Source organism: Narcine bancroftii, chromosome 3, assembly GCF_036971445.1.
Source record: "Narcine bancroftii isolate sNarBan1 chromosome 3, sNarBan1.hap1, whole genome shotgun sequence".
Classification (NCBI taxonomy): domain Eukaryota; kingdom Metazoa; phylum Chordata; class Chondrichthyes; order Torpediniformes; family Narcinidae; genus Narcine; species Narcine bancroftii.
In genome coordinates, this window is record NC_091471.1 from 350954677 (window position 1) to 350981804 (window position 27128).

General features: G+C 41.4%; 1 protein-coding gene across 8 annotated transcripts in view; it reads right to left on the reverse strand.

The window, feature by feature from the left end:
* The window catches only part of pitpnc1a (phosphatidylinositol transfer protein cytoplasmic 1a), a 244277-nt gene that overhangs the window by 35498 nt on the left and 181651 nt on the right, over positions 1–27128 (reverse strand). For 7 of the 8 annotated variants that reach the window (XM_069929757.1, XM_069929756.1, XM_069929761.1 and 4 more), the window contains 2 exons: positions 23836–23843; positions 1615–1686 (listed from right to left, as the gene is read on the reverse strand). In XM_069929757.1, the coding sequence (XP_069785858.1) occupies positions 1615–1686; positions 23836–23843 (80 nt within the window). The remainder of the gene's footprint in view (positions 1–1614; positions 1687–23835; positions 23844–27128) is intronic. The other variant, XM_069929763.1, reaches the window with a different exon arrangement.

The following is a 27128-nucleotide window of genomic DNA, read 5'->3' on the forward strand; positions in this document are numbered from 1 at the left end:
AGGTTCATCAGTCCCTGCACTCGGAAGGAGAAAATATTTTTTTCCAATTTAATTCTGTAAAATACAGCTTATGGGCCTCACACATAAGATATGTAACACAAATCTGCCTCCACATCAGAGGTGGTGAGCAAATTTAAATCCCTGGGAGTCACTATCTCGGAGGATTTTTCCTGGACCCAACACGTTAATGTCATCATGAAGAAAGCATGTCAGCGCCTTTACTTCCTCAGGAGTTTGCTGAGGTTTGGTACGATATCAAAAACATTGCCAAACTTCTGCAGTTGTGTTGTGGAAAGTGTGGTGACTGGCTACATAATGTCCTGGTATGGAGGCACCAATACCTCTGAGTGGAAAGCTCTGCAGAATCTAGTGGACACAGCCCAGTACATCACAGGCCCAACCATCGAGAAAATCTAATAGGAATACTGCCTTTGGAGAGCAGCAGCAATCATCAACGATCCACACTACACAGGACATCCTCTTTACTTGCTGCTGTCATCAGGAAAGAGGTATAGGTGCTGCAAGACTCACACCACCAGGTTCAGGAACAGCTGCTACCCCTCCACTATCACACTCCTCAACAATAAACTCATCAGAGACTCACTTAAAAACTTTTTTTTTTCTGATGTACATCACGGTATCAGGTCCTATCAGCCCATGAGCCAGTGTTGCCCAATTACATCCATTTGACCGACAATCCCCGTTACGTTTTGAATGGTGGGAGGAAACCAGAGCCCCTGGAGGAAATGCATGTAGTTACGGGGCGAACGTACCAACTCCTTGCAGACAGCGCCATATTTGAACCCCAGTTGCTGGTGCTGTAATCGCACTGCACTAACTGCTACACTAACCGTGCCGTCCCTCTTAGTTTGCATATTATTTATTATTGAATATTTATTTTCTGCACTGAAGTCAGTTTGTTTACAACTCTTTCTTTGTCTACATTTCTCTCTTTTGTATATGTATCTTGAGTACAGTTTTTTGCACAACCGATAAGTCGAAATTCTGGCTAGCTCACAGGAAAAAGAATCTCAGGGTTGTATGTGAGGTTTTGCATGACAATAAATCTGAACTTTGAAGTTTGAAAATGATGAATGGTATAAATGGAGTAAATTCAAGTCTGCTTTTTTACTGAGGTTAGGCGAGATACAAACCCGAGGATATGGTTTAAGAGTGAAAGGAGAGAAGTTTAGGGGAACATTAGGGGTAATTTGTTTCACACAGAGAGTGGTAGGAGTTTAGAATGTGCTGCTAGCCAAAGTTGTGAATGTGGGCTCCATTTTAACATTTAACTGGGATAGGAGGGATATAGATTGGGTGCAGATCAGTGGGATGAGGCAGATTGATCCTTCAGCACAAACTAGAAGGGCTGAATGGCCTTTTTGTGTGCTGCAATATTCTATGGTTCTCAATAGCAGGATTGCATTTATTGAATCACATCAAACAGAGAATGGTCAGTTTTCTTCTCGACTGTATGAATTTTTAACATTATAAAATATTGCTACCAAACTCTCGTTACATTCCCAGAGTAAGGAATGCTTTCAACCATATGGAAAATTCTCAGAATCACAATAATATCAAACTTGATTTGCCTGCAAAACATCAGATACTTACATTATCATTGGATCCATTGTTATCTTCATACTTCGTCTCTATATGAATGGATAATTTAGGCAAAAAGGAGCACTGAAAAGCAAAAGCAAATAAATTTATTGCCACCTTGCTTACATTTATGGTAATGATGAATGCATAAGTACAACAGTACAGACAGTCACATATTCCCTGTCGAATTTAGAAATAAATTACAGTCCTTATTTTCAAAGTCAGCATTTCTATAAAGATTCATTGATTTCTATGAATTTTGCTCGCATCTTCATGAAAATCATGAGAAATCTATGAAAAGTCAACCCTCACTGCACCAGAAGTTGAATTGTCTGGTGCCACCTCTTCGATTCCCTGCAAGACAGAATTGGCACATCCTGTTTCCATCAATTATCATGCAGTCATCTGCACATTTTTGTGCATTCCCAGGAAGAGCACTCGGTGTGGTCAGAGTGCTGAATCAGTATGGGTTGATCAGGATCAGAATTAATTGTCATGAACATTCACAACATTTGTTGTTTTGTGGCAGAATTACAGGTGCAAATATTGCTTTAAATTACATTTCAAAACAAATAAATCAATTAGTGCAAAAGGAGGTAAGATGAGGTAGTTAGTGCCTGTGGTTCATTGTCGATTCAGAAATCTGATGGCAGAGGGCTAGAAGCTGTTTTTGTGCTGTTAGCTGTTCATCTTCAGGCTCCTGTACCTCTTTCCTGATGGTAGCTCTGTGAAGAGGGCATGGCCTGGGTGGTGGGGAGGTCGTTGAGAATAGAGGCTGCTTTCTTGAGATACCATCTCATGTAGATGTCCTCGATGGAGAGAAGTCTGATACCCATGATGGCGCTGGCCAAGTTCACAAGTTTCTGTACCCTTTTCCTGTACTGTGCATTGGCACTTCCATACCAGACAGAGATGCAACCAGTTAGAAATTTGCGAAAGTCTTTGGTGACATAACAAGTCTCAAACCCCCATGAAGAATAGCCAGTGTGGTGTGCTCTCTTCAGACAACGATCCCAGTAGATCACATCGATGGGGGTGAGACAGACTCCAGCGATCCTCTCTGCTACCCTTACAGTCCTGTAGATTGACCTCCAATCCATTTCTCTGCAGCAACTGTTCTACACTGTGATGCAGCTGGCCAGGACACTCTCGATGGAGCTCCTGTTGAAAATTGACAAGATGGTGGCTTCAGTTTTCTCAGGAAGAGCCGTCGGTGTTGCGCCTTCCTGACAACTGAGGAGATGTGCGTCCAGGATAGTGGACTCCAAGGAACTTAGTGCTCTCTACTTTCTCCAGCACTGAGCTATTAATGTGTAATGGAAGGTGTTGTCCCTAGTCCTCCTGAAGTGCACAATCATCTCCTTTGTCTTGTTCACGTTGAGACTCAGGTCATTATTCTCGCATAATTTTATGAGGTTGTGGCTGATGAAGCCCAACTACTATTGTGCCATCTGCAAACTTGATGACACTGTTGGAACTGAATCTGGAGTTGCAGTCATGGGACAGTAGTGTGAACAGGAGTGGGCTGACCACACAGGCCTGAAGTGCGCCAGTGCTCAGTGTAACAGTGCTTGACATTCTGCTGCCGAATTGGACAGACACTGGTCTTTCAGTTAGGGAGTCCAGTTACTGAGAGGGTGTTGAGTCCCAGTGAGGACAGCTTATCCACCACCCTCTGGGGAAAGATTGCCTTAAATGTGGAGCTGACATCGATGAATAGTTTTCACAGGTCCAACAATACTGAAGACACACCCAACCAAATGCACCATTTTCCCTCAGAGGCCTAAAAATATTCAGCATGTTCCCAATATCTTTGACCAGTTTTTATAGATAGAAGGTATCCTGTCTGGATGCATTACAGTCTGGTACATGAACTACTCTGCCCAAGACTACAAGGAATTGCTGAGAGTTGTGAACACAGTTAAGGTATCACACACACTCCCCTCTGCTCCATTGAGTCTGTGTACACCTCCCGCTGCTTGAGGAAAGCAGCCAACATATTAAAGGACCCGTCCACTACTTCACTCTCTCTTCTTCCTCTTACTGCTGGGGAGAAGAGATTTCTGAAGAGAGCCACTTTAGAAGGATTTTCCTTAATCGCTCTCAGTTGATGGAGACAAAGGCTTTTGTGAGATCATGTGCATTGGACAGTGTGATTCCCAGAATTCTTATTCATTTGGCACACCTATCAAGTGCTGATGCTCCAAATCTGCATGGTGACTCTGCAATGAGCTCCTCCACCTCCGGGACGATGAGAACCTTTGTGATGGATTTATCACAGGTACGCAGTGCAGAAAACACCCACAGAAAGGTTGGCATGTTTACCATAGCAGTTAGCCCAACGCTACAGTGCCAGCGACATCGGTTCGAATCCAGCGCTGTCTGTAAGCAGTTTGTATGTTCTCCCTGAGACTACATGGGTTTCCTCCTGGTGCTCTGGTTCCCTCCCATCCTTCAAAACATATGGGGGTTGTAGGTTAATTGGAGTATTTGGGCAGCATGGGCTTGTGGTCCAGCAGGGCCTGTTACCATTCCGTATGTCTAAATTTAAAAAAAACCTTCAACAATTACTACAGTCAGTCATGTTGGTGAAGGTGGTCTCTAATCTACACTGGCATGCTCCCATCTTCCCAGATGGGGGTGATGTGGCCATGAAATACTTCATTGCCAGAGCTCTTATTGTTTCTCATCTGTTGGGATGGGGTTTTCAATCTCTTGCCAGGCTGAGATAGTGCTGTGATTGTAGAGGAGTGTGTACTGAGGAATGGATACTCGTGTCAGGGATAGAATCTTGGTTCAGGAGCTCTTCAAAAGTGTGACATTGTTTAAAAAGGTATCTGTGCACAACAGGCTGTCATGAACATAAAGTAAACATGACCAGATGAAAACTGGTTGTGAAGTTTAATCAGGAATGAATATTGAGCAAGACATTTGGAATATCTGCTCTTCTTCATGCTAGTACCAAGGGATTTATCCAGCTGTGAGAACAGATAGTGTCTTATTTAACACCTTGTCAAAACCTCAGGACCAAGAGGCACTATCTCAATGCTGCAATGAAGCATCAGCCAAATTATTTTGCTCCACTCTCTGGAACTGGTCTTAGATGCTGGACCTTTTGAATCAGAAGTAGATGTGCTAAAAGTTGATCAACGTGTAAACAGTAGCAGTAAATTGTTATTTTCTCATTCTTTCTGAAGCATTCTCTTAATTCATCCATGCTTTTTTAAAAATATTTATTTTGAAATGCAAACATGCTAATGCCAACTTAATTTGAAACTAACATGTAATATGTGGCTAGAGGTCAATTATTCTCATTGATGAATACTTGGGAAATTTACAAATGTGTGTGTTTGGATTGATGTAACACGTCCCTAATTCCTAAAATTCACATTTTATCCACCCCATTATGGAAATATCTGAGGCAGAGATTAGAAACATCTGTGAAGAATGCCTGGAAGATTAAAGGGAGCATCATTCTAGCCTCGACCAACATCTGCCAGAGGCTTTGGAGCTAGATGTTTGTATAAAATAAAACAAGGCTGAGGGAAAGAAAATCCAAAGAACATAAACTCAGAACAAAGTAATTAATTCAATATATTTCTACGATGGAAAAGGTGGCCTTTCAGACTAATTAAAATGGGATTTTTGTTGTCTCCTGGTAATTCCACCTTTGTCATAAAATAGAGCCAGTTACATTTGCAAACCTTTTGCAATAGTTTTTATAGTTTGTTTTACTGTTGCAGTTGTACAACAAACCACTGGGAATCTCACATTTAGTTAGTACTTTCCTTATAAGCAAGTTGTGAATTTTACTGAATAATTGGATTGATGGATAAAAATCAAGATATAGTACTTTGAAAGTTAATGCATTTATAATTGTGGGCACATTCCAGAAGAGCTGTACTAAATTCATAAAACATCCGTACATAAATTTTCTCTGTCACGCGTATTATGTTAAAGTTCCGTCTGGGCTATTTTAAAGTTGTCATGGTTAACTAGAGCACAAACACACTGAATTCCAGAACTTAAATCTTGCAGCAGGTATCGGAGCCGCGATTTGAGAGGGTGCGTGAGCACAAGAAGGGCTCCTGAAAGGATTTGGATCTGGAGTTCGGGTTGCTGAGGGATTGAACAGGTGTCCATGTGGCAGCAGAGATTGCAGGAGCTCTGGAGGCAAATTCACGGACACTTGGTGACTCTTTTTCACTTGGTTCTCTTTTTCCTATTGCTAGGAGAAACTCTTTGTTTGCCTTACAGCAGATAAAAATTAAAGTACATCATGTATGTGACATTTTTAGTGCTTGATTACGTGACAATAAAAAGAACATTGACAATATTTGACCTGCTGATTAGATGCTGTGGAGTGCAATTTTCAGAAAACTTTTTCAATTCGCATTTACGTGAATTTTATCCCTTGAAGCCACACTTGGCCGAATGCTATCTTGGTCCATTCAAACCTGAAGTCAGGTATTCAACTTCACAGTCTGTATTTGGATCCAAACAGTAATGAGGTGTGCAACTGAGAGATCATGACGAAACCCAATTAGAGCATCAGTGGGCAGGTTATTGATTGGTAAGTGCTGCTTGATAGCATTATCAACAACACCTTTTATCTCTTAGCTGATGATGGAGTGTACACTGACAGGATTGGATTTAGACCTTAACATTTGGAGTTTGCTGTTCGCATTTTCCCTAATATGTTATTTTCTTTTTCCCGGCAACTGCCAAAATGTTTGGCCTGGAAGTCAGCCTGAAGAAAACTGAGGTCCTCCATCAGCCAGCTCCCCACCATGACTACCAGCCCCCCCCACATCTCCATCGGGCACACAGAACTCAAAACGGTCAACCAGTTTACCTATCTCGGCTGCACCATTTCATCAGATGCCAAGGATCGACAACGAGATAGACAACAGACTCGCCAAGGCAAAGAGCGCCTTTGGAAGACTACACAAAAGAGTCTGGAAAAGCAACCAACTGAAAAACCTCACAAAGATAAGCGTATACAGAGCCGTTGTCATACCCACACTCCTGTTCGGCTCCGAATCATGGGTCCACCACCTACGGCTCCTAGAACGCTTCCACCAGCGTTGTCTCCGCTCCATCCTCAACATCCATTGGAGCGCTTACACCCCTAATGTCGAAGTACTCGAGATGGCAGAGGTCGACAGCATCGAGTCCACGCTGCTGAAGATCCAGCTGCGCTGGATGGGTCACGTCTCCAGAATGGAGGACCATCGCCTTCCCAAGATCGTGTTATATGGCGAGCTCTCCACTGGCCACCGTGACAGAGGTGCACCAAAGAAAAGGTACAAGGACTGCCTAAAGAAATCTCTTGGTGCCTGCCACATTGACCACTGCCAGTGGGCTGATAACGCCTCAAACCGTGCATCTTGGCGCCTCACAGTTTGGCGGGCAGCAACCTCCTTTGAAGAAGACCGCAGAGCCCACCTCACTGACAAAAGGCAAAGGAGGAAAAACCCAACACCCAACCCCAACCAACCAATTTTCCCTTGCAACCGCTGCAATCGTGTCTGCCTGTCCCGCATCGGACTTGTCAGCCACAAACGAACCTGCAGCTGACGTGGACTTTTTACCCCCTCCATAAATCTTCGTCCGCGAAGCCAAGCTAAAGAAAGATTTTCTTTTTGCTTTTAATTTTAGAAATGCTCAGGGTGGAGCTGATGGCCATGCGAGTGAGGAATGCAGTTACCACTCATAAATTGACACATGAATCTTTGGAAGTGGAGTGATAGATTGGACAAAGCCAGCATGTCTGAGTGGAGGCAGTGTCTGCTTTCATCATGTGGCCTGGATTATAGCTTTGCAGAAAACCCTTCCTGTATTGGATGGTGCAGCCGAGCTTCCTGCTTTTCCGTCCCTAATGAGCACAGTATTGAGCATCCATGATGTTTCTCTGTTCCTGTGTCAATTTCATTATAATGAGGCAACCTCTTCAAAGCACCAGAATCAAGAATTTCTTTGGGCATTATCTGATCATGTAGTTTTGCGTCTGAGTGGAGATGAATAAATTATGAATGATGTGAGTGGTAAAGAATGTAGAACAGGTGCCATTCAACATAGTGACCATTCCATTTGGTGAAAATACTGGGAACTTTAATTGCCTTTGGTCAAAAGAAGGCGGCACCAATAGCGTAGTGGTTAGCGCAAACCTGTTGCAGCGCCAGCGATCGAGACTGGGGTTCGAATCCTTCACTGTCTGTAAGGAGTTTGCATGTTCTCCTGTGTCTGCATGGATTTTCCACGGGGAGTCTGGTTTCCTCCTACTATTCAAAATGTACCAGGGTTTGTAGGTCAATTGGGTGTAATTGGGCAGCACGGACTCATGGCCTGTTACCGTGCTGTATATCTACACTTTAATGTAAAATTCTGAGAAGCTGTTGACCTGGTGAAGAAGAATTCAACACTCCCATTGAATTACTTGTTACATCTCTCTTCAAAACATTTGAGCTTTGAAGGTTGTGTAAAAACACGATGGCTATTCTTTATGATCACAATGATAAAATAAGGGGAAGGAAACTATTAAAGTATTGCGACCTTGCAAAAATGTGATTACTTAAATAAATGCAAATTGTATAGGTATCCATGTTATTGGAATGAATAATAACAGGATTATTATAATGTCAGAGCAGATGATAAGTATCATCTGGAAGATTTTAAAAAATTTTAAAAAATTTTTCACACTATGAACTATATTGACCAAAATACACATAAACCTTTCCCTCTTGAATATACACAGTGTCATTTTCTCCCCTTTCTCCCCCCTCCCTTCCCTCCCCCCTCCCCACCCACTCAACGTTCAATATATACAATACATTAAACCCATTAAACAATGTCATCACACAATGAAAATAAACAAGAAAAATGTGTCATCTACTTTTACACACTGGGTCAGTATCATCTGGAAGATTGATGCAAGTGGGAAGGTCTTGGATTCCTGAGGAATTGGGAATGTCTTGGAGTTGCCCAGCAATAGCCTTGGGACCAATGTCTGGAGAGGGAGCTTTGTTGCTGTTGTAATTGGGCAGGGTTTAAACTGGCTTGATAGAATAATGGAAACCTTTTGCAGAATCAGAAGGGTGAACAGCAAAGCTGGAAATAGATGGCGGAAGGTGGGGGGGGGGGGTGTTGGACAAAAGGGTACTTAGGAGGACACGGCAACAAAACAGAATGGACAAGGCTGTAAAATCAGAGCATATTGGGAACATGAAGAGTCTACAGACATTAGAGCAAACTGGCAGATGGTACTGGCAGAGGAAGGAAAGCACCAGGATTCAATTTTACCACTTTCTTTCCTCTGAAGGATGATGGATTATTGACCTGAAACATTAACTCTATTTCTCTTTCCAAGGATGCTGATTACTGAATGATTTCAGCACTCATCTGTAGATTTTAGTTCAGATAAAATTAAAAGCTCTCTATCTGAATGCATTCGGCAATTGTCCTAAGGGAGATGAGTTTATGGCACAAATAGAAATGAGTGGTTAAGACTTGATTGCCATCACTGGGACCTGGTGGGAAGGTTACCAAGGCTAGAAATTGAACATTCAATGGTATTTTGTATTTCACAAAGAGAGGAGGAAGGAAAAGGAGGTGGAATAGCTTTGTTAATTCACGATGAAATGACTGCGCTGATGAGGAATGAAATTGGTTCAGAAGTCCATGATATAGAATCAGTTTGATTGGAGATAAGCAAAAGTAAGGGTAAGGACTTACCGGTAATTTTTGTATAATACAATAATCATGGCAATTTTAATTTCCATACAAATTTGACAAATTAAATTAACAAGGGCAGACATGAAGACGTTTATTGAATGTATTGCTTGGTATGTAATCATGGTACGTTGCCTAAGCAGACAGGGAGCAGGAAATTTTAAATCTGGAATTGTGTAATGAGACAGGATTAATTAATGAGCTCCCAGTGAAATATCCCCAGGAAAAGAGTGATCATAACATGGTGTAATTTGAAATTCAGTCTGAGAGCAAGAAACTTGTTTCTCATATTCTAAATTTAAATAAATTGCAATAGTATTTTGGCAGAATTTATTAAAATAGCCTAGGAAAATAGATTAAACATAGATTAGCAGTGGTGGACAGAACAGTCTTTTATAAATTTCCAATGAGGAGATTTAAGGCTGTCTGAGAAAATGCATCATGGCCAACACTACAAATGAAAGGACGGCATCAAACTGAAGACAAAGGAATCAAGTGTTGTAAAGATCAGGACCAGGGCAGAGTTACTGGGAATTTTTTAAAAGCCATCAAAGCTTGCCTGAAAATATCATGGAGATTATCATGGGAATAAACAATATAAAAACAGAAAGTAAAGGTAAGAGATTCTCCAGATATATTACAAAGAAGAGTGGAGCTTAAGGTTACATTGTTCCTTAGAGAATGAGACTGGAAAATGAATTGGGTTGAATGGCCAAATTCTGTAGAATTTTATAACTCTTTTCTAGGAGAGGGTAATAGGTATCTCAAGTTCAAGTTCAAGTGTATTGTCATCTGATTGTATACATACAACCAGATAAAACAGCGTCTCTCCAAACCATGGTGCATGCACAAAAACACATACTAATACTGTATTGTATGTATGTGATGTCATGTAGGTATTCTGACAATAAATCAGAACTTTGAACTTTATACAGTACATAAAGATCACCTCTAGAATGGGAGAGGGGGGGCAACAGCTTCAGAATATGGGATCACTCACTTCAGACAGAGATGAGAAGGAATTTCTCCTCCATGAGAATCATAATCCTTTGGCATTGTCTCCCCCAGAGACTTGCAGTGGAGTCAACAAACATATTCAATGTGGAGATTACAGGGATCAAGGAGCATGGGCAAAGCCAGGCAAATGGTGCTGAACCAGTATTTGACACCTTGATATGAATGAATGATGTTGTGGGCTCAAAGGATAATTGTCCACTCCTGCTCCTGTTCATTCCTACATACTAAACATATTTAAAATGCCCATTAGCATCCTTTTTTGATTTACATTTGTTATCATCTTTAATATGAGAATATTGAATTTAATTAGTTAGCCATCTGGTCTCTCCATTTTCTGATTTCTAAAAATTATTTGATTTTTCATGTCTTTCTTGTATCAATAGCTGAGTTCCTGTCATTAGTCAAGTTTATTATCATCCAATTACACAAGTACAACCCGATGAAGCAGTGTTCTCCGGTTCCAGTGCAAAACATGCAGACACACAACCAGACGTCACACATACAGACAAACAATATATATGCAGGATTAATATTTCATCGATACAAATAAATAAATAAATAAATATATAAATTTTGTTTTGTACATAGGAGAGTCTTGGATGGTTAGTGTGAGCAGTTCCTTTGGTCGTTCTGCATTCACACTGCCCGTGGATAAGCTGTTCCTCAGCCTGGTGGTGCTGGCTCCTATATTCCTATATCTTTTCCCCTATATCCTATACTCCGATATCTCTTAACCTCCTCTGTCAGTGAATTTCAGATATCAACAACTGTCTGTGCCCCCCCCCCCCAACTCCCTCTTAAACCACTTGACTCACCTTAACCCTATGACCAATTGTTTTTGATACCCTCTACCATGGTGAAAATGATTTGGACTATCTACCCCATATATGCCTCTTCTATTTTATATACCTCAGTCAGGTCACTCCTCAGCCTCCTTTGTCCCAGGGATAACAAATCCAATCAATTCCATCTCTCCCCATGTAGTCCTCCAATCCAGGCAATATCATTGTAAATCTTATCTGCACTCTTTCCAGAGCAACCACATCCTTCCTATCATGTGGTGACCAGAACTGCACATAATATTCCAAGCCCAGCCTCACTATTTAAAAAAGAAAATTTAGACATACAGCATGGTAACAGGCCATGAGTCTGTGCCATCCGATTTTATACCAAATTAACCTTCACCCCCTGTACATTATGAACAGTGGGAGGAACCCAGAGCCCCCAGGGAAAACCCATGCAGACATGGGGAGAACATACAAACTCCTTACAGACTGCACAGGATTTGAACCCCGATCCCAATCACTGGTGCTGTAAAGGTGTGGCACAAACCATTATGCCGGGTGTTTTTGCAACATAATTTCGCTGACCCATGAAGGCAAGGATGCCATTGGCCATCTTCACCACCGTATCAGGGAACTACACAAGTGAACCCCATGGTCCTTTTTCTCCACATTCCTTAGCATCCAATCATTATATCTTACCCTTATTTGACTTCCATTTGCCAATGGGCTACTCAGCTTCCCATCTGATCAATATCCTTCTGTAACATTCCTTGCTATCCACACCACCACCAACTTTCACATCATCCACAAACTTATTCATCATGCAACCTGCATTCATATCCAGATCATTAATAGATATCACAAACAATAAAGGTCCCAGCACCGATATCTGGAATACACAATTCATCAAGTCAATTTTAGATATAATTAGCTAACTCACCTTGCTTACAAGTGCTTTTACCATCTGGATTAGCCTATCATGGGACCTTGTGACATGCCTTACATACATAACACCACACCTTCATCAATCTTCTTTGTTATTATCTCCAAAGGAACAATCAAATTAGTAAGGCAGGATTTCCCCTCTTCAAAGTCTCGCCATCTATCCCTGATTAATCCCCGGCTTTCCTTAATGGACATAAATTCATTTACTGAGGGTTTTCGCCATTAATTTCCCTACTGCTGACATAAAGCCAATATGTAATTATCCCTGCCACCCTTCTCAAATGAAGGAACAATATGAGCGATCTTCCAGTTAGATGGCTCTGACAGGGCCACTGCTGGGGATTTATCAACCCTTATGTGCCCGATGCCACCTAAAACCTCCTCCTTTTCAATACTGACATGCTCCAGATCACCCATGTTCCCCTCCCTAAGTCCTTCTTGCAGAATTGAGACAAGGAATATTCATGATTCCTGAATCATGCATATTCAGGAATACCCACATCACTTGGCTGTACAGATAGATTACCCAAAGGAGATCCACCTTTTCCCTGGCTACCTTCTTGCTCCTGATACATTTATAGAAATGTCTGGCATTCTCCTCTACCTTACTTAACAGGTATTGTTCATGGACCCTTTTTGCCTCCTTGTTTTATTCTCTCACACACATTTTATTTTCCTCGTGACTCCATTGATCCCAGTTGCCTTTAACCGCTTAACATTTCCTTTTTTACTAGGATCAGACCTTCAATATCTTTTGCCATCCAAAGTTCCCAAATCTTGCCATCTTTACTTTTCATCCTCACTGGAATATGTAGATCAGAACTCTTACTATCTTAAAGATTCCCATCTGCCAGCTGTCATTTTATCCACAAACATCTGCTCCTGAACCATTTTTTTTTGTCAGGTTCTCTCTTCTGCTATCATCCTTTATCTAATTTTGGATAACTTGGGAAGCGCCCTTTTCTCTTTCCAAGACTATTTTGAAACTTACAGAATTATGGCCACTATTCCCAGTGTCCCCCACCAACACATCCGCATCTGGTATTTTCTAATCAAAGGTTGAGTACTGTCCTATCCCAAGTGGACTCTCACTACACTTTCTGCTCTGACTAATAAGCCCACTGCTTTTAGGCAACCTCAGTCAATATTGAGTGCTTTCCCAGTATTATGTCTATTGCTTTTAATTTGAGTCAGGTTTATTATTGGCATCCCATTACACAAGTACAACCCGACAAAACAGCATTCTCCAGACCTCGGTGCAAAACACACAGACACACACCAGACATAGCACACATACAGACAAACAATACATATGCAGGTCAAGTATTTAATCTATCTAAATAAATATTGTTTCATGAATAAGAGAGTCTTTGATGGTTAGTGTAAGCAGTTCCTTTGGTCGTTCAGCATTCTCACTGCCTGTGGGAAGAAGCTGTTCCTCAGGTTCGTGATGCTGGCTCTGATATGCCTGTATCTCTTCTCTGATGGGAGCAGCTGAAAGATGCCGTGAATAGGGTGGAAGGGGTTCTCAATGATTTTGCATGCCTTCTTCAGAAAACAATTCCAGTAGATCACGTTGATGAGGGGATGCTCCAGTGATCCTCTCTGCCACTCTTATGGTCCTGTGGATTGACCTCCAATCTAATTCTCTGCATACCACACTGTGATACAGATGGTCAAGATGATCTCAATAGAGCTCTAGTAGAAGGTTGATATAATGGTGGCGGGTAGCCTTGCCCACTTCAGTCTTCTCAGGGTGCAGTTGCTGTGCACCTTCCTGACAAGTGAGGAGATGTCGTGTGTCCATGATAGGTTACTAGTCAAGTGAACTCCAAGGAACTTGGTGCTCTCCTCTCTCTCTACTACAGTGTTGTTGATGTGTAGTGAAGAGTGGTCACTCCTGGTCTTCCTAGAGTCAACGATCATCTCCTTTGTCTTGTCCATGTTGAGACTTGGGTTATTACTCTTGAACCAAAGCACAAGAATTTCCACCTTTTCTTTGTAGTATGACTCATTGTTGTTGCAGATGAGGTGACATCAGCAAATGATGACTCTGATGGATCTATACCTGGCGATGCAGTTGTGGGTCAGTAGCATGAACAGGAGCAAGCTGAGCACTCTCCTCTCTGCTCTGCAGTTTCAAGCAGTACAACTGTAAATTCATGAATCCTCGATGAATCAGTAAACTGGGCAGATGATCCCTGATAGATGTTTTCAGGACATAAAATCAGAGATTTGCAATGGAACTTCACTGTAAATAATGAAATAGTCCTAAAATCCATAATAAAACTTCTCAAGTCATAGAGTTTTGCAGCATTCTTCCTTCAGCCCAACATGTCCATGCTAACTAAGTTAGTCCCATTCACCTGAATGGCCCATTTTGCTCTAAACCAGTGGTTTTCAAACTTTTTTTTCCCACTCACATACCACCTTAAGTAATTCCTAGGGCATTGGTGCTCTCTGATTAGTAAGGGAAAGAAAATGTTTGAAAACCACTGTTTTAATTGTACTTAATTGACTCATTATGTGCACAGTTTCATAACTCCAAAGGAAATGGGCCAATGACAATTTTTTTCAAGCAAAATATTTCTGTAACAAGTGGGTCTAGAGCAGTGGTTCTCAACCTTTTTCCCCCACTCACATACCACCTTAAAAGTAATTCCTTACTAATCACAGAGCACCTATGGCATAAGGATTACTTAAGGTGGTGTGTGAGTAGAAAAAAAAGTTTGGAAACCACTGCTCTCAACCTTTCATCTCTAAGTACCAATCTAAATGTCTTTTAAACATTACAATTGCTCCTTTTTCTACTATTTGCCCTGGGAGCTTGTTCTATGTACCTGTCTCCCCCTGTGTGAAGAAGGTGTCTCCCAGGTCCCTTTTTAAAACATTTCCCTCTCACCTTAAATCCATGCTGCCTAATTTTAGATTTACCTTCCCTAGGAAAAAGGTTCTGTCTATTTAACGTATCTATCTTTCCTGTATTCCTATAATATACTCCACCTGCCTACTCTTTTATCCTGCCCACATCTCTGTGACCTCCTCATGTCCTCTTCATAACATTTTTTTCTTTTCTATCCTAATGTCATCATCAACAATCAATTTTGCTGCCTTCATTCAGGTTATTTATATAAAATTGTAAAATTCCAAGGCTTCAGCACTGATTGCTATGGCACATCATCTTGCTCACCATATATAGTACTAAATCATTCCCATTTCTCCATGGATCGCCTTTTAAATTGGTTCCTTGGGCATGCTTTCATTTCCTCATACAGCACAGTAATTCGCTCTCAAGCCTTGTGCTGTCCAATTACACACAATTGACCTACATCTCCCAGTACGTTTGAAGGGTGGGAGGAAACTGGAGCACCCGATGGAAACCCATGCAGACGTGGGGAGAAGGTACAAACTCCTTACAGACAGCCACAGATTCGAACCTGGGTTGCTGGCAACAGTGTTCCGCGAACCACAATGTTTGATAGATATCTCTGATCGTCTGAAAGAGGTGAATATTAATATTGTGTATCACTTCTGAATATATCAGAATCAGGTTTATTGTCATGAAAGGGTGCCATGAAATTTGTTGTTTTGCAGGAACAGTATTGTGCAGAACAAGGTGTACAATTACTATAAATTACAATTCCATAAATATAAAATATTAAAAATATATAATTCATGCAAAGAAAAGTGAGGTAAGGTCCATATGTTCATTACTCATTCAGATATCTGATGGTGGAGGGGAAGAAGCTGTTTTTGTAACATTTTGTGTGAATGTTCAGGCTCCTGTACCTCCTTCCTGATGGTAGCAGTGAGAAGAGGGCAAGGCCTGGGTAGTGAGGGTCCTTGAGGATAGAGGCTGCCTCTTAAAGATGTCCTTAATGGAGTGGACTGATGCCCATGATGGTGCTGGCTGAGTTTACAATCTTCTGTAGCCTTTTCTGGTCCTGTGCATTGACACCTCCATACCAAACAGTGTAGACATTTGCAAGAGTCTTTAGTGACATACCAAATATCCTTCAAATTTCTATCGAAATATAGCTACTGGTGTGCCTTCTTCATGATTGCATTGATATGATGGCTCCAGGATAGATCTTTAGAGATCTTGACTCCCAGGAATTTGAAGTCTTTTCCCTCTCCATTGCTGATCCCTCGATGAGGACTGGTTTGTGTTCTCCTGAAGTCCACAATCAATTCTTCAGTTTTGTTGATGTTGCATGCAAGGTTGTTGTTGTGGCACCGCTCAACCAAACTGATCCCTTTCACTCCTGCACAGTTCCTCATTTGAGCCTAGCCACACAGTCACAGATGTAGAGATAGAGTAGAGCAGTGGGCTAAGCACACATCCTTGAGATTGATTGTCAGTGAGGATATTCAATACCATACTGCCAGGAAGAGTTTAATATAATTAAATGGTTATGTAAGTTAATAGTTTTGGTTAAACTCCTATTAATGCTGAACAGTTGAACTTTTCAGATCAAATATTTCTAACTGTATCAGATTAAATACTTATGACTGGAAATACTGACCAGGAACGTATGCATCAAATGATGAATCGGCCTTTAGATGATCTGCCATTGAAGTTAGTTACTATAGCACTGGTACTCCCAGGATTGACAAGTGCATGAGATGTCTTTTCATTCCAGTAATAGCTGATTGGTTCAGTGGCAGGAATGTTGCTGTTCCAGAACAGAAACAAGCAGAATTTTCCCACTCATGTTTTCTGTTCAGGTAAGAATTTACAACATTTACAATTTTGTTTAAAAATACTTTGATTGAACTTGATGAGATAACGTTTCAATAATTCTTCCAATGACTGTTGCCTTGTTAGAAATGAGTTACGGTTTCCTTTTAGCAAGACTGAATGAGTTGCAAAGGTCATTTAAGAAAGAAAATTTAATGGTTGTATAATCGTGCGTCAACAAATTCTTTTTCCATGTAACTTTGCACTGAACGCAGATCATAACAATGAGCAAAATAAGTGAAAGCAGATAATGATGACAGGATTATAATCTTCAATACTAACAATAGATAGTTAAAATGTGTTTATGAAAAAAAACTCAGACCATTACAGTCCAAGTTCAAAATGCCCCAAAAGAAAACTCCCAAAACAAAACCTTGTCAGTCATGTCAAGTCCATCAGTCAAAAAGGAACAGCTCGCAGCGTCTGGCCTCCAGGCTTGGGATTCTTAGTTTAGTAACACAATGGTGTGACAGAGTATATAGATATGTTTTTGGGAGATAAATTGGGAAAGGTTTGTTAGAGTAGATTACATATAAACACTTTCAAATCACCGGGGCAGCACGTTTGGCGTAGTGGTTAGCGCAACACCATTACAGCACCAGCGATCAGGACTGGGTTCTGTCAGGAGTTTCTACATTCTCCCATGTCTGCGTGGTTTTCTCTGGGGGCTCTGGTTTCCTCCACCATTCAAAACGTATTGAGGGTGTAGGTTAATTGGGTGTAATTGGGTGTAACAAGCACGTGCTTGTGGGCTGAAAGGAGCTGTTATCATGCTGTATGTCTAAATTTAAATTTAATTTAAAACTCAGGCAGCTGATGAACATTATTGCGATTAATTTTTGACAAAAGCTTGTCTTCTTGGTAATCATTTCCTACTGTCTTAATATCATACACAGCAAAATTCTGAAAAACATTGGCTTCTAACTTTTGATTTGGTGAGCTGTGGTTCCCTAGGATACAAAACATTTTTGCCTTTTCAGCAATAATGATGAGATGAAAGGTGACAGATGCTGAGGAAAAATCGTGCTTTTCAAGGATGATTTTAAAGCTACCAACTATAATAGTTCCTGGCAATGATTGTGCGTTTACTCCAGTTGAACGCAGCAATAAAATGATGGCTATAACTCAAGTTTAGCATCACCTCTCTTTTAACTTCCATGCATGGTAGATATTTGCTTCCTTTTATAGACTGAGGGTCCTGTCAACTTAAATATTATTTATGATGTGATGTGGACAGTGTGTCCCAAAACTGGAAGCTACCACTAACTCTGGTATGCAGGACTGAAGAACTGTAAAAGGCTCACCCTGTTTCTCATTCCCTAACACAAAACTGTTAGGCAATCTGCGAACCTACCTGTGTCATCAACGAGGGTCAAATCTGCATAATACTTCTTGTTCAACTAAATCTGCCATTTCTGGAAACTGAAATAAAAACAGACAATGCTGGTGTTGCGCTTTGCCAGCAACAATTGAGAGATGCATAAACAGATGGGTTAAGTTTAACTCAAAATTTATTATCAAACATCAATAATAGAATTAACTCAATTGCACCTAACATAAGCCTTCATGACAACTATATACTAACAATAGATATTTCAAATGTGTTTATGGAAAAAAAAACTCAGACCATTACAGTCCAAGCTCAAAATGCCCCAAAAGAAAACTCCCAAAACAAAACCTTGTCAGTCATGTCAAGTCCATCAGTCAAAAAGGAACAGCTCGGAGAGTCTGGCCTCCAGACTTGGGATTCTTAGTTTAGTTGCACAATGGTGTGACAGAGTATATAGATAAGTTTTTGGGAGATAAATTGGAAAAGGTTTGTTAGAGTAGGTTATATATAAATACCTTAAAACAGATCTTATTTAAAATACTGGAGCTCTGCCCCATGCTAGACATGTTGGGGTCAACAGTCTTTGCAAGAGCTTTGGAGAGTGCTCAAGAGACTTCACTAATGGATTGTTGTTTATAAAAAAGGCAACAGATGAAAGATCTTGTTGGAGCCGCAGATTGTCTGGAGCTGTTCTAAGAGGGTCATGTGGTTTTGCAAGCAGAGAGAGTCAAACAGGCTTTCTCTCAGAGAGAGAGAGAGAGAGAGAGAGACACACACACACACACACACACACACACACACACACAGAGATCACTTCGACAGCAACAGCAGCTGGGACTGGAACAGGACAAGCAGGCAAGCTTGTGGAAAACCCACGTGGAAGACGGGTTGTAGGTGCTTGATTCAGCCTGGTCAAAGCCCTTGTGGTTCATGCAAGAGGAGAAGACTGGCTGTCTAATGTTTCACTTGGAATAAGAGAAACAAAAAGGAAATCTGTGGTGACCTGAAAGAAAGAGGTTATCATCTGGAGAACCCTGAAAGGGGCAAGTTTCATCAGCAAGACACTGAAATGGCTGGGTGTCCATTGTACAACCAATCTCTCTCTGAAAACTGACAAGAACTTTCCTGAGTGGTAACCATTTACCTTTCAAGCACCAAAGCCTAGTGAACTTTATAAATGTTAAATTCTGTGCACAGTATAAGAATTGCCTGCAACCAGTGAACTTGGAGGAATGAGAAGTGAGATTGGACTGTGAACCAAAGAACTTTTCTGAACTTACAAACACATTACAAACAAGTGCGCTTTGAATTAGAAGGGGGTTAAGTTAGGTTAAGTAAGTCAATAGTGATAAGTTAAAGTTTGATTCTATTTCCATATTTAATGATAATTAAAAGCAACTTTTGTTTAAATAACCATTTGTCTTGGTAAATATCTATTGCTGCTGGGTTTTGGGGTCCTCTGGGCTCATAACAATGGTCTTTTAGTTGGACGTGGAGACAGATGGCCGTGATCACTGTAGACTTACGACTTTCCTGAGTTTTGAATGTGGCAACAACCACCTGGTGAACTTTATAAATGTTAAATTCTGTGCACAGAATCAGAGTGGCACAAATTGCTGTTAGGACAACAGTGCTGGCACCCACAGACAAAGTAGCTTAATCTCCTTTCTCCCTCTGAAACTACTGGGTGAGTACACTGACAGACAGTTACGGATGGCAGTGCTAGCACCCATGAACAAAGCAACTCAGCTTCTTGTTTGGTGAAGTTGCCGAGTGAACACGCACACACAGACCGACCGTCTGACTGACTGCCCTCCAACCAACCAACTAACCTGCTCAAAACTCAGCATGTTGGGCTCTTCAATTGCCCCAGCGCATGACTTCAGCTCTCCCGATTGGTGGAGGGAGGTTGACAACAGCGGGCGCGCTTTCCATGAGCCCACTGGCTTTCAGCATGCGGCTCTTGCACTTCTGAGTGCTGTCATTTCACCCTGTGCTGCTTCAGTGCTTCCCAAGCAGCTGTCAGTTTTACCAGCGCTACTTCAGCACTTCACAGTAGTGCATGATCCTCTCTCTTCCGCCATAGGTTCAGTCCTGTCCCTGGTCCGAAAATAAAATTGTCCAGGGTCCATAACGCTCCACAGATTCAGGAGCACCTTGCTGTCTGATCCACGAAAAACTTCTAACAGTTTCTGTTTACATTTCAGTACTTCAGTTAATTTTAATTGGTTTGATAAGGGTGGTTGAGCTAACCAAAGCTGAGTTGATAGGCCCCTAATGACTTTGAAGATACACTACGTTGAAGATCAGTCTACGCATCAGTGCTCCTTGGGGTCCTGTCATTTATTATATACTTGAGGAATCTCTGAAACATCCTAATGATTTCTTGATTATGGAGAAAAAAAACCCTCCGTCCCACTCAAAAATTAATATGTTTGTCTAGCCTCTTCTTAAAGTCAATCCACTCCAATCCAGACAACATCCTGGTGAACCTCTTTTGCGCTCTCTCCAAAGCCTTCACATCATTCTCATAGTGCAACAGCTAGAACGCTACACAATCCTCCAAATGTGGCCTGATCAAAGTTGAATACAGTTGCAACATGACATCGCAACTTTTACACTCAACGCTACTTCTGATGAAGGCATATTCACTCTTCATCCTCTTTACTGCACTATCCATTTTTGTTGCCACTTTCAGAGTTATGGACCTACACCTGCAGATCAGACTCCATATCAGAGCTCCTCAGGGTCCTGTCATTTATTGTATTCTTTCTCCTTGCATTTGACCTCCCAAAGAACAAACTTTACACGCTTGTCTGGATATAATTCCATCTGTCATTTCTCTTTTGAATTTCCAACTGATCCACATTTTGCCATATCCTTTAAACTCAACCAATTCTTGTGAAATCTACAAACTTTCCTATCAGACCATCTGCATTTTCACTCAAATCATTAATCTCTATGACATTCCCTTTGTTCCCTCCATCACTTCCCCTTTTCTGCAATTGTTTGATTTCTAACTTTTCCTTGTTCTGATGAAATGTTTATTCACCTGAAAAACTAACTTTCTCTCTTCACAGCTGCAATGTGACTTGCTAAATATTTACAACGCTCTCTGTCTTAGTTTAGACATGCAGTATCTGTAGTTTGAGCTCTCAGTTAAATCCCCATTGCCCATTATAATCAATCTCACATCTCCACTGTTATTTCAACTGGTATCAGGTGTCTCATTACAGACCTTAAGAATCAACTTGGCCATTTGTGGTCCCTATAGTGTAATTTCATCCCACAGTAGATGTCTCAGTTACAAAAACAAAGCAACCACGGTCAGCCTACAATAAGGGAAAACGAAAAGTTCCTTAAAAAGGTCTTGCTTTGAAATTAACAGAACACACAAGTGAATTCTGGCTTCTGATTTTGAAACCATGTGTTACTAGAAATGAGCTTCACTCTCCAGCATCCGCAGTCTCCCATGTTTGCCTCTATTTTTCTGCTCCTCTGCAAAGTCTCTTTGAGGTTATGCCAACCCTGAAGAAGTCTTTGACAGGAGTTCTGAGAGAGCCTCTTTCATTGCTCCTCTCTGTGACCCCTGTTGCTCTGAAGCTTGACGACCATGATATCTCACCTGTGTCCTTCTCTACCTAACCATCACCCACACCTTTGTAACTCCAGCTCCCCAACCCTTCCCTTCCTTCCTCCTATCAGAGTGCACCTTCCACAGCCCTCTGTCTCTTCCTCCTATGACCCCATAGCTTCTTGCATCTTTCTCATTTGTCCCATCCTTCCACCTTTTTTCACCTATCACCTGTCAACCCTAGTTTCTCCCCTGCCGCCCCCCCCCACTTTTATTCAGGTATCTGCCCCTTCCCTTCTATTCCTAATGAAGGATTTTGGCCCAAAACATTGACTTTCCATTGCCTTCCACAGATGCTGCCTGACACTCTGAGATCCTCCAGCATTTTGTGTGTTACTCAAACCATCTGTTTTCATGCACTGCAGAGGTGGATACCATATAACTTTGAATCAGAGGTCAAATCTGAAATATTAAACAAATATTCATAAATGCTCTGATTTTCCTATCAATGGTGTCAACAAACCAGAAAAAAACCTTTTAATTTCCAGGTTCATGATATTCAAATAAGATAAATTACCAAATCAGAAATATAAAGACACAGAAAACAGAGCTATTTAGATTTTGGGCTAGAATGCTTACATCTAGTTGGAAATGGCCCAAAGGCACTGGCTTAAGCAAACTTGTCAAAGGCCTTGTTGGGAATTGAATTGAATCAGAATTTTTGTCATGAACATGTCATGAAATTTATTGTTCCTGGCAGTTTTATAGTACAAATATTGCATGTTACATTTCAAAATAAATAAATAAATAGTGCAAGAAAGTAGGAGAATATTAGGTACTGTCTGTGGTTAATTGTCCATTCAGAAATCTGATGGCAGAAGGAAAGAAGCTGTCCTTGTGCTGCAGGGTGTTCACTTCTTTCCAGATGGTAGCAGAGTGGCCTGGATGTTGGGGGTCCTTGAGGATAGAGGCTGCTTTCTTAAGACAATGCCTCTTGTAGATATCCTCGATGGATTGATGCCTGTGATGTCACTGTCCGAGTTCACAACCCTCTGTAGCCTTTTCCTGTCCTGTGTATTGGCACCTCCATACCAGACGTGATGTAACCAGATAGAATGCTCTCCAAGGTATACCTGCAGAAATTATGGAGTCTTTGGTGACATATCTCAAACTCCTCATGAAGTGTAGCAGCTGAAGAGCCTTCTTCGTGTTTGCGTTGACATGTGGGCCCCAGGACAGATCCTCAGAGATGTTGACACCCAGGAATTTTAAGTTCTTGACCCTCTTCATTCCTGTCCCCTTGATGAGGAGTGGTTTGTGTTCTCCTGGTTTCCCCTTTGTGATAAGTACAGGATACTATCACCAATGTACATTTGTATATATTTGCTTATAGCTGTTGTGATTGACTGAGAGTTGTAGCCACGCCTGCTGGCAGGTCATAAAGGGCTGCTCCCAACCAGACCCAGGTCAGTTTGGACTGGTCGACCATGCTGTACGCTCCAGTCTTTTGCTGATTAAAGCCTTGGTTTGAGCTAACAAGTCTTTGGGTCATTCGACACGTTACACCCCTGAAGTCAATCAGTTCCTTGGTTTTGCTAACATTGAGTGCAAAGTTGTTGTTATGACACCACTCAGTGAGCTGATCTATCTCCCTTGTGTACACTTCCTCATCTGTGATTCTGCCGACGACCATAGTGTCATCAGCCTATTTGTAGATAGCATTTGAATTGTGCTTGGCCACACAGTCATGGGTGCAATTGGTAATCAAAAAGGAAAGAGGGCTGACAAAACTTTAGTATTGATGATGTTTTGTCACCTGATGTTTTGAAGACGGTTGAAGCAGTGACCCCAACATACCACAAATTGGTGAATTCAACAGAGAATAAAGACACATCTAAAGTCATTCTGATTTGAGTATTTCAGCTCGTCACATGTGCGCTGCTGAAGATTCTCAGAAGTCTGCTGATCAGTCTTTCAATTATGGACCCTAAAGAAATCAGTATCAGACACAATCCATGTAATAACCACTCCTGAGCAATTTTACATCTTAAATAAAGCATTTCATAGCTCATCTTCCAAAGATAGGTAAAATAATGCATGGGGTACTTACTGTATATTCTGTACCATGTCCAAACAATAAAAGGGCATATAAAGAGAAAGATAAAGACAAGCAGTGAATACACATAACATGGATTCATTATTTACAAAATACAATATATACTAAATGTACGCGTGTAATAGTTGAATGTTGTGGAACAATTTTTAGGTAAAATTTAGGGGGTCGACTATTGCACAGATACTATTTTTGACCGTGGTGAGTACCTGCGTCACTTGAGGGATCAGGACCTCTGATGGGTGGGTGGGTGGCAAGTCCACATTCAAGGCTTCGGCAGCTCGGATGGGCGGGCAGCTGGGGCATCGGGTGCTTGGATGGGGCCGAGGTGGGAATCTGCGGATGGGGCGTCGGGAACTCAGATAGGCAGGGAACTGGGGTATTGGGAGCACTGGTGGGCAGCTGGCCAGGGCCAAGGTGAGAGTCCCTGGTCAGGCCATTGGGAGCTTCAGAGGGCAGGCAGCTGGGGCCTAGGCAAGAGACAGAGGTCAGGGTGTTGGGAGCTCGGATGGGTTGGCTGCTGGGGCCTGGGTGAGAGACGGCGGTCGGGGCATTGGGAGCTCGGATGGGCTTGCGGTAGGGACAAAGAATATAAGGGTCAACTTTTATATGGTATCGACTATTACACACATATATATACAATAGTCATTTCAAAATTTTAAACCTAGTATTAAAAAGCTAATATATTCAAATATATTATATAAATAAGTTTATCCCATGGAACAAATACAAAATATAATTAAAATGGTCATATATTATACTGGGGGAAACTAAACAAAAGGGTTATCTAGTGGGAGGGAATTGTTGCTCGTACTGTTAGGGAGGATTTAAACTAACATGGTGGGGTGGGGGGTTGGGAATCCATTCAGAAAGACAATGCGAACACCAAGGCAAAAGTTAGAAAAGAGAAAATCAAGAATGGAGAACAGTCACGTTAAATACAAAAGATATAAAGATTACTAGATTCTAAAAGAACAATGAGTGTAAGGTCACTTTATCTAAATGTCTGCTCTTTGAAACAAAGTCAGTGTGATCGTCTGCTGCTGGCTGGACACACCTCCTGAGACCACTCCTATCCATAGCCCTTTGCATGCTCCCCATTCCACTCTGCCTTGATCAATCAATGAAGTTGATGCCTGTTCCAGTCTCAAGTTAATAAAAGCCTATCAGTTTCACAACTTCAGTCTTGTGAACTTTATGGCTCAAATCAGAACAAAGAGGTATGATTTAGTGGTCATCATAAAACATGGCTGGAGGGGGGAGATAATTGGGAATTAAATATCCAAGTATATCAGGTAATTCAGGGTTGGCAGGAAGGTAAGGGGGAGGAGGGGCTAGCACTCCCAATTAAGGATGAGATCAGGGTGATCGTGAGAGATAAGAGAAGATCAAAGGAGCAGAATGTTGAATCCATCTGGGTAGAGATTCGGAATAGTAAAGGGGGTAGTCTTTTGGCCACCAATTAATAACATTACATTGGTAGAGACAGTAAACCAAGAAATATCTGATGCGTGCAAGAATGGAACAACAGTTGAAATGGGGTAAACAAGAAAATCTGCAGATGCTGGGGTCAAGTGCAGAACACAAAGATGCTAGAGAAACTTAGCAGGTCACCCAGCATCCATAGGAAGTAGAAGGCAGTCTATGTTTCAGGCGTGAGCTCTTCTTCAGAAAAACCAAGGAGATAACAAGGTGTGGTGAAGGAGGAGAAAGGAGAAGAGGGAGGAGCACAGGCTAAGAAGAAAGAGTGGATAGAGGAGGGAGGGTAGAAGAAAAAGAATGATAGGGCGAAGAGGGCAGATGGCTGAGAAAAACAGTTCTCTGATAGGAGAAGGGAAGGGAAGGGGTTGGGAAGCTGAAGGAAGGAAGAGAGAGAGAGGGATAAGGGAAGGAGAGAAGACCGGGGAGATGGTTAATGGAAATTGTAGGTTGACATTGATGCTGTATGGTTGGAGATGGCCAAGACGAAATTTAAGGTATTGTTTCTCCAATTTGCAGGTGGTGTCAATTTAGCACTACATGAGGCAACGGATGGACATGTTAGTGTGGCAATAGGTGTAGAATTGAAGGTCCTTTCTTTTGCAGTGGACAGAGCAATGCTTAATGAGTCAATCTCCACAATTTGGAGGAGGCTGCATTGGGTGCACATGATGCAGTAAATGACCTTGATAGATTCACAATCAAAGTGTTGTTGAACTTGGAAGGACTGTTTTGGGCTCTAAATGGTCATGAGAGAGGAGATGTAAATGCAAGTAGAACACTTCTTGCAGTCACAGGAAGGCCATTGGTGGGAAAGGTTGAGTGGACAAGGGAGTCGCAGAGGGATCAGTCCCTACCGAGGGTGAAGAGGGGAGGGGACAGGAAGTCGTGCCTGACAGTGGGATCCTGTTGCAGATCGGGCCCACCAACAGACAGATATTCCCTTCCCCTCTTAACAGTGAAAGGTACAGATTGCTAACTCTTGCTCCAACTTCTTATGTTCTCAGCCATTAATGACAGGTCACTTTTATCTTTCTTGTTGTTATTTCCATGGGCGTGGTCAAGCATTTCATTTTGATTGATCACCAATGTGGAAATTTGTATTCAGGAAATCTTCCATAGGGTGAATACGCAATATCCTACATTCGATTCCTTTCATTCAATGTTTGTTTTTTTTTGTGTGAGACTTTTTTTTGGGTCAATTGCCAATTGGAAAGAAAACAGACAACCCAATGTCAGGTATCTGATGATATAACGAAGTGTCACGTAGTCAAGTAATGACATGGATGTCTTTCAGTCAATAGCATTCATAATTCTGTTCAGCAACCTGGGAGTAAGTTGCAGGGTTTGTGGACCACTTGTGGATCACTCCATGGAAAAGAGAACTGAAATCTCTGTCCAAGTTGGCGTACTTTTGGAAAATCAGATTAAAATTACTAATACTCTCTATATTCTGCCGTGAGACTTCTCTTTCAAGAAATGCCCTAATCTGATCCCAAAATAGTAAAAATCAAAATGCTCTATCAAACATAGTAATGGCAATATATTCCATTATTAACCACCTGAATTCCAATAAAATGCTCAAAAGACCAAGAAAGTAACTGCAACAAAATGGTAATTGAATTCAGAAGTAACTATGAAAAAAACATAACAGATTCACTAAAGGCTGAGAACTTCTCTGAGGCTGAAAATGTTTTATTTTCATGTTGCATTTCCAATGAGGAAGGAAAATATTGACTTCATGCCATCAGCCTTTTGCAACATTAGATTCAGCAACAGGATGAAAATGCTGTTTTACATTTTCCTTTTGA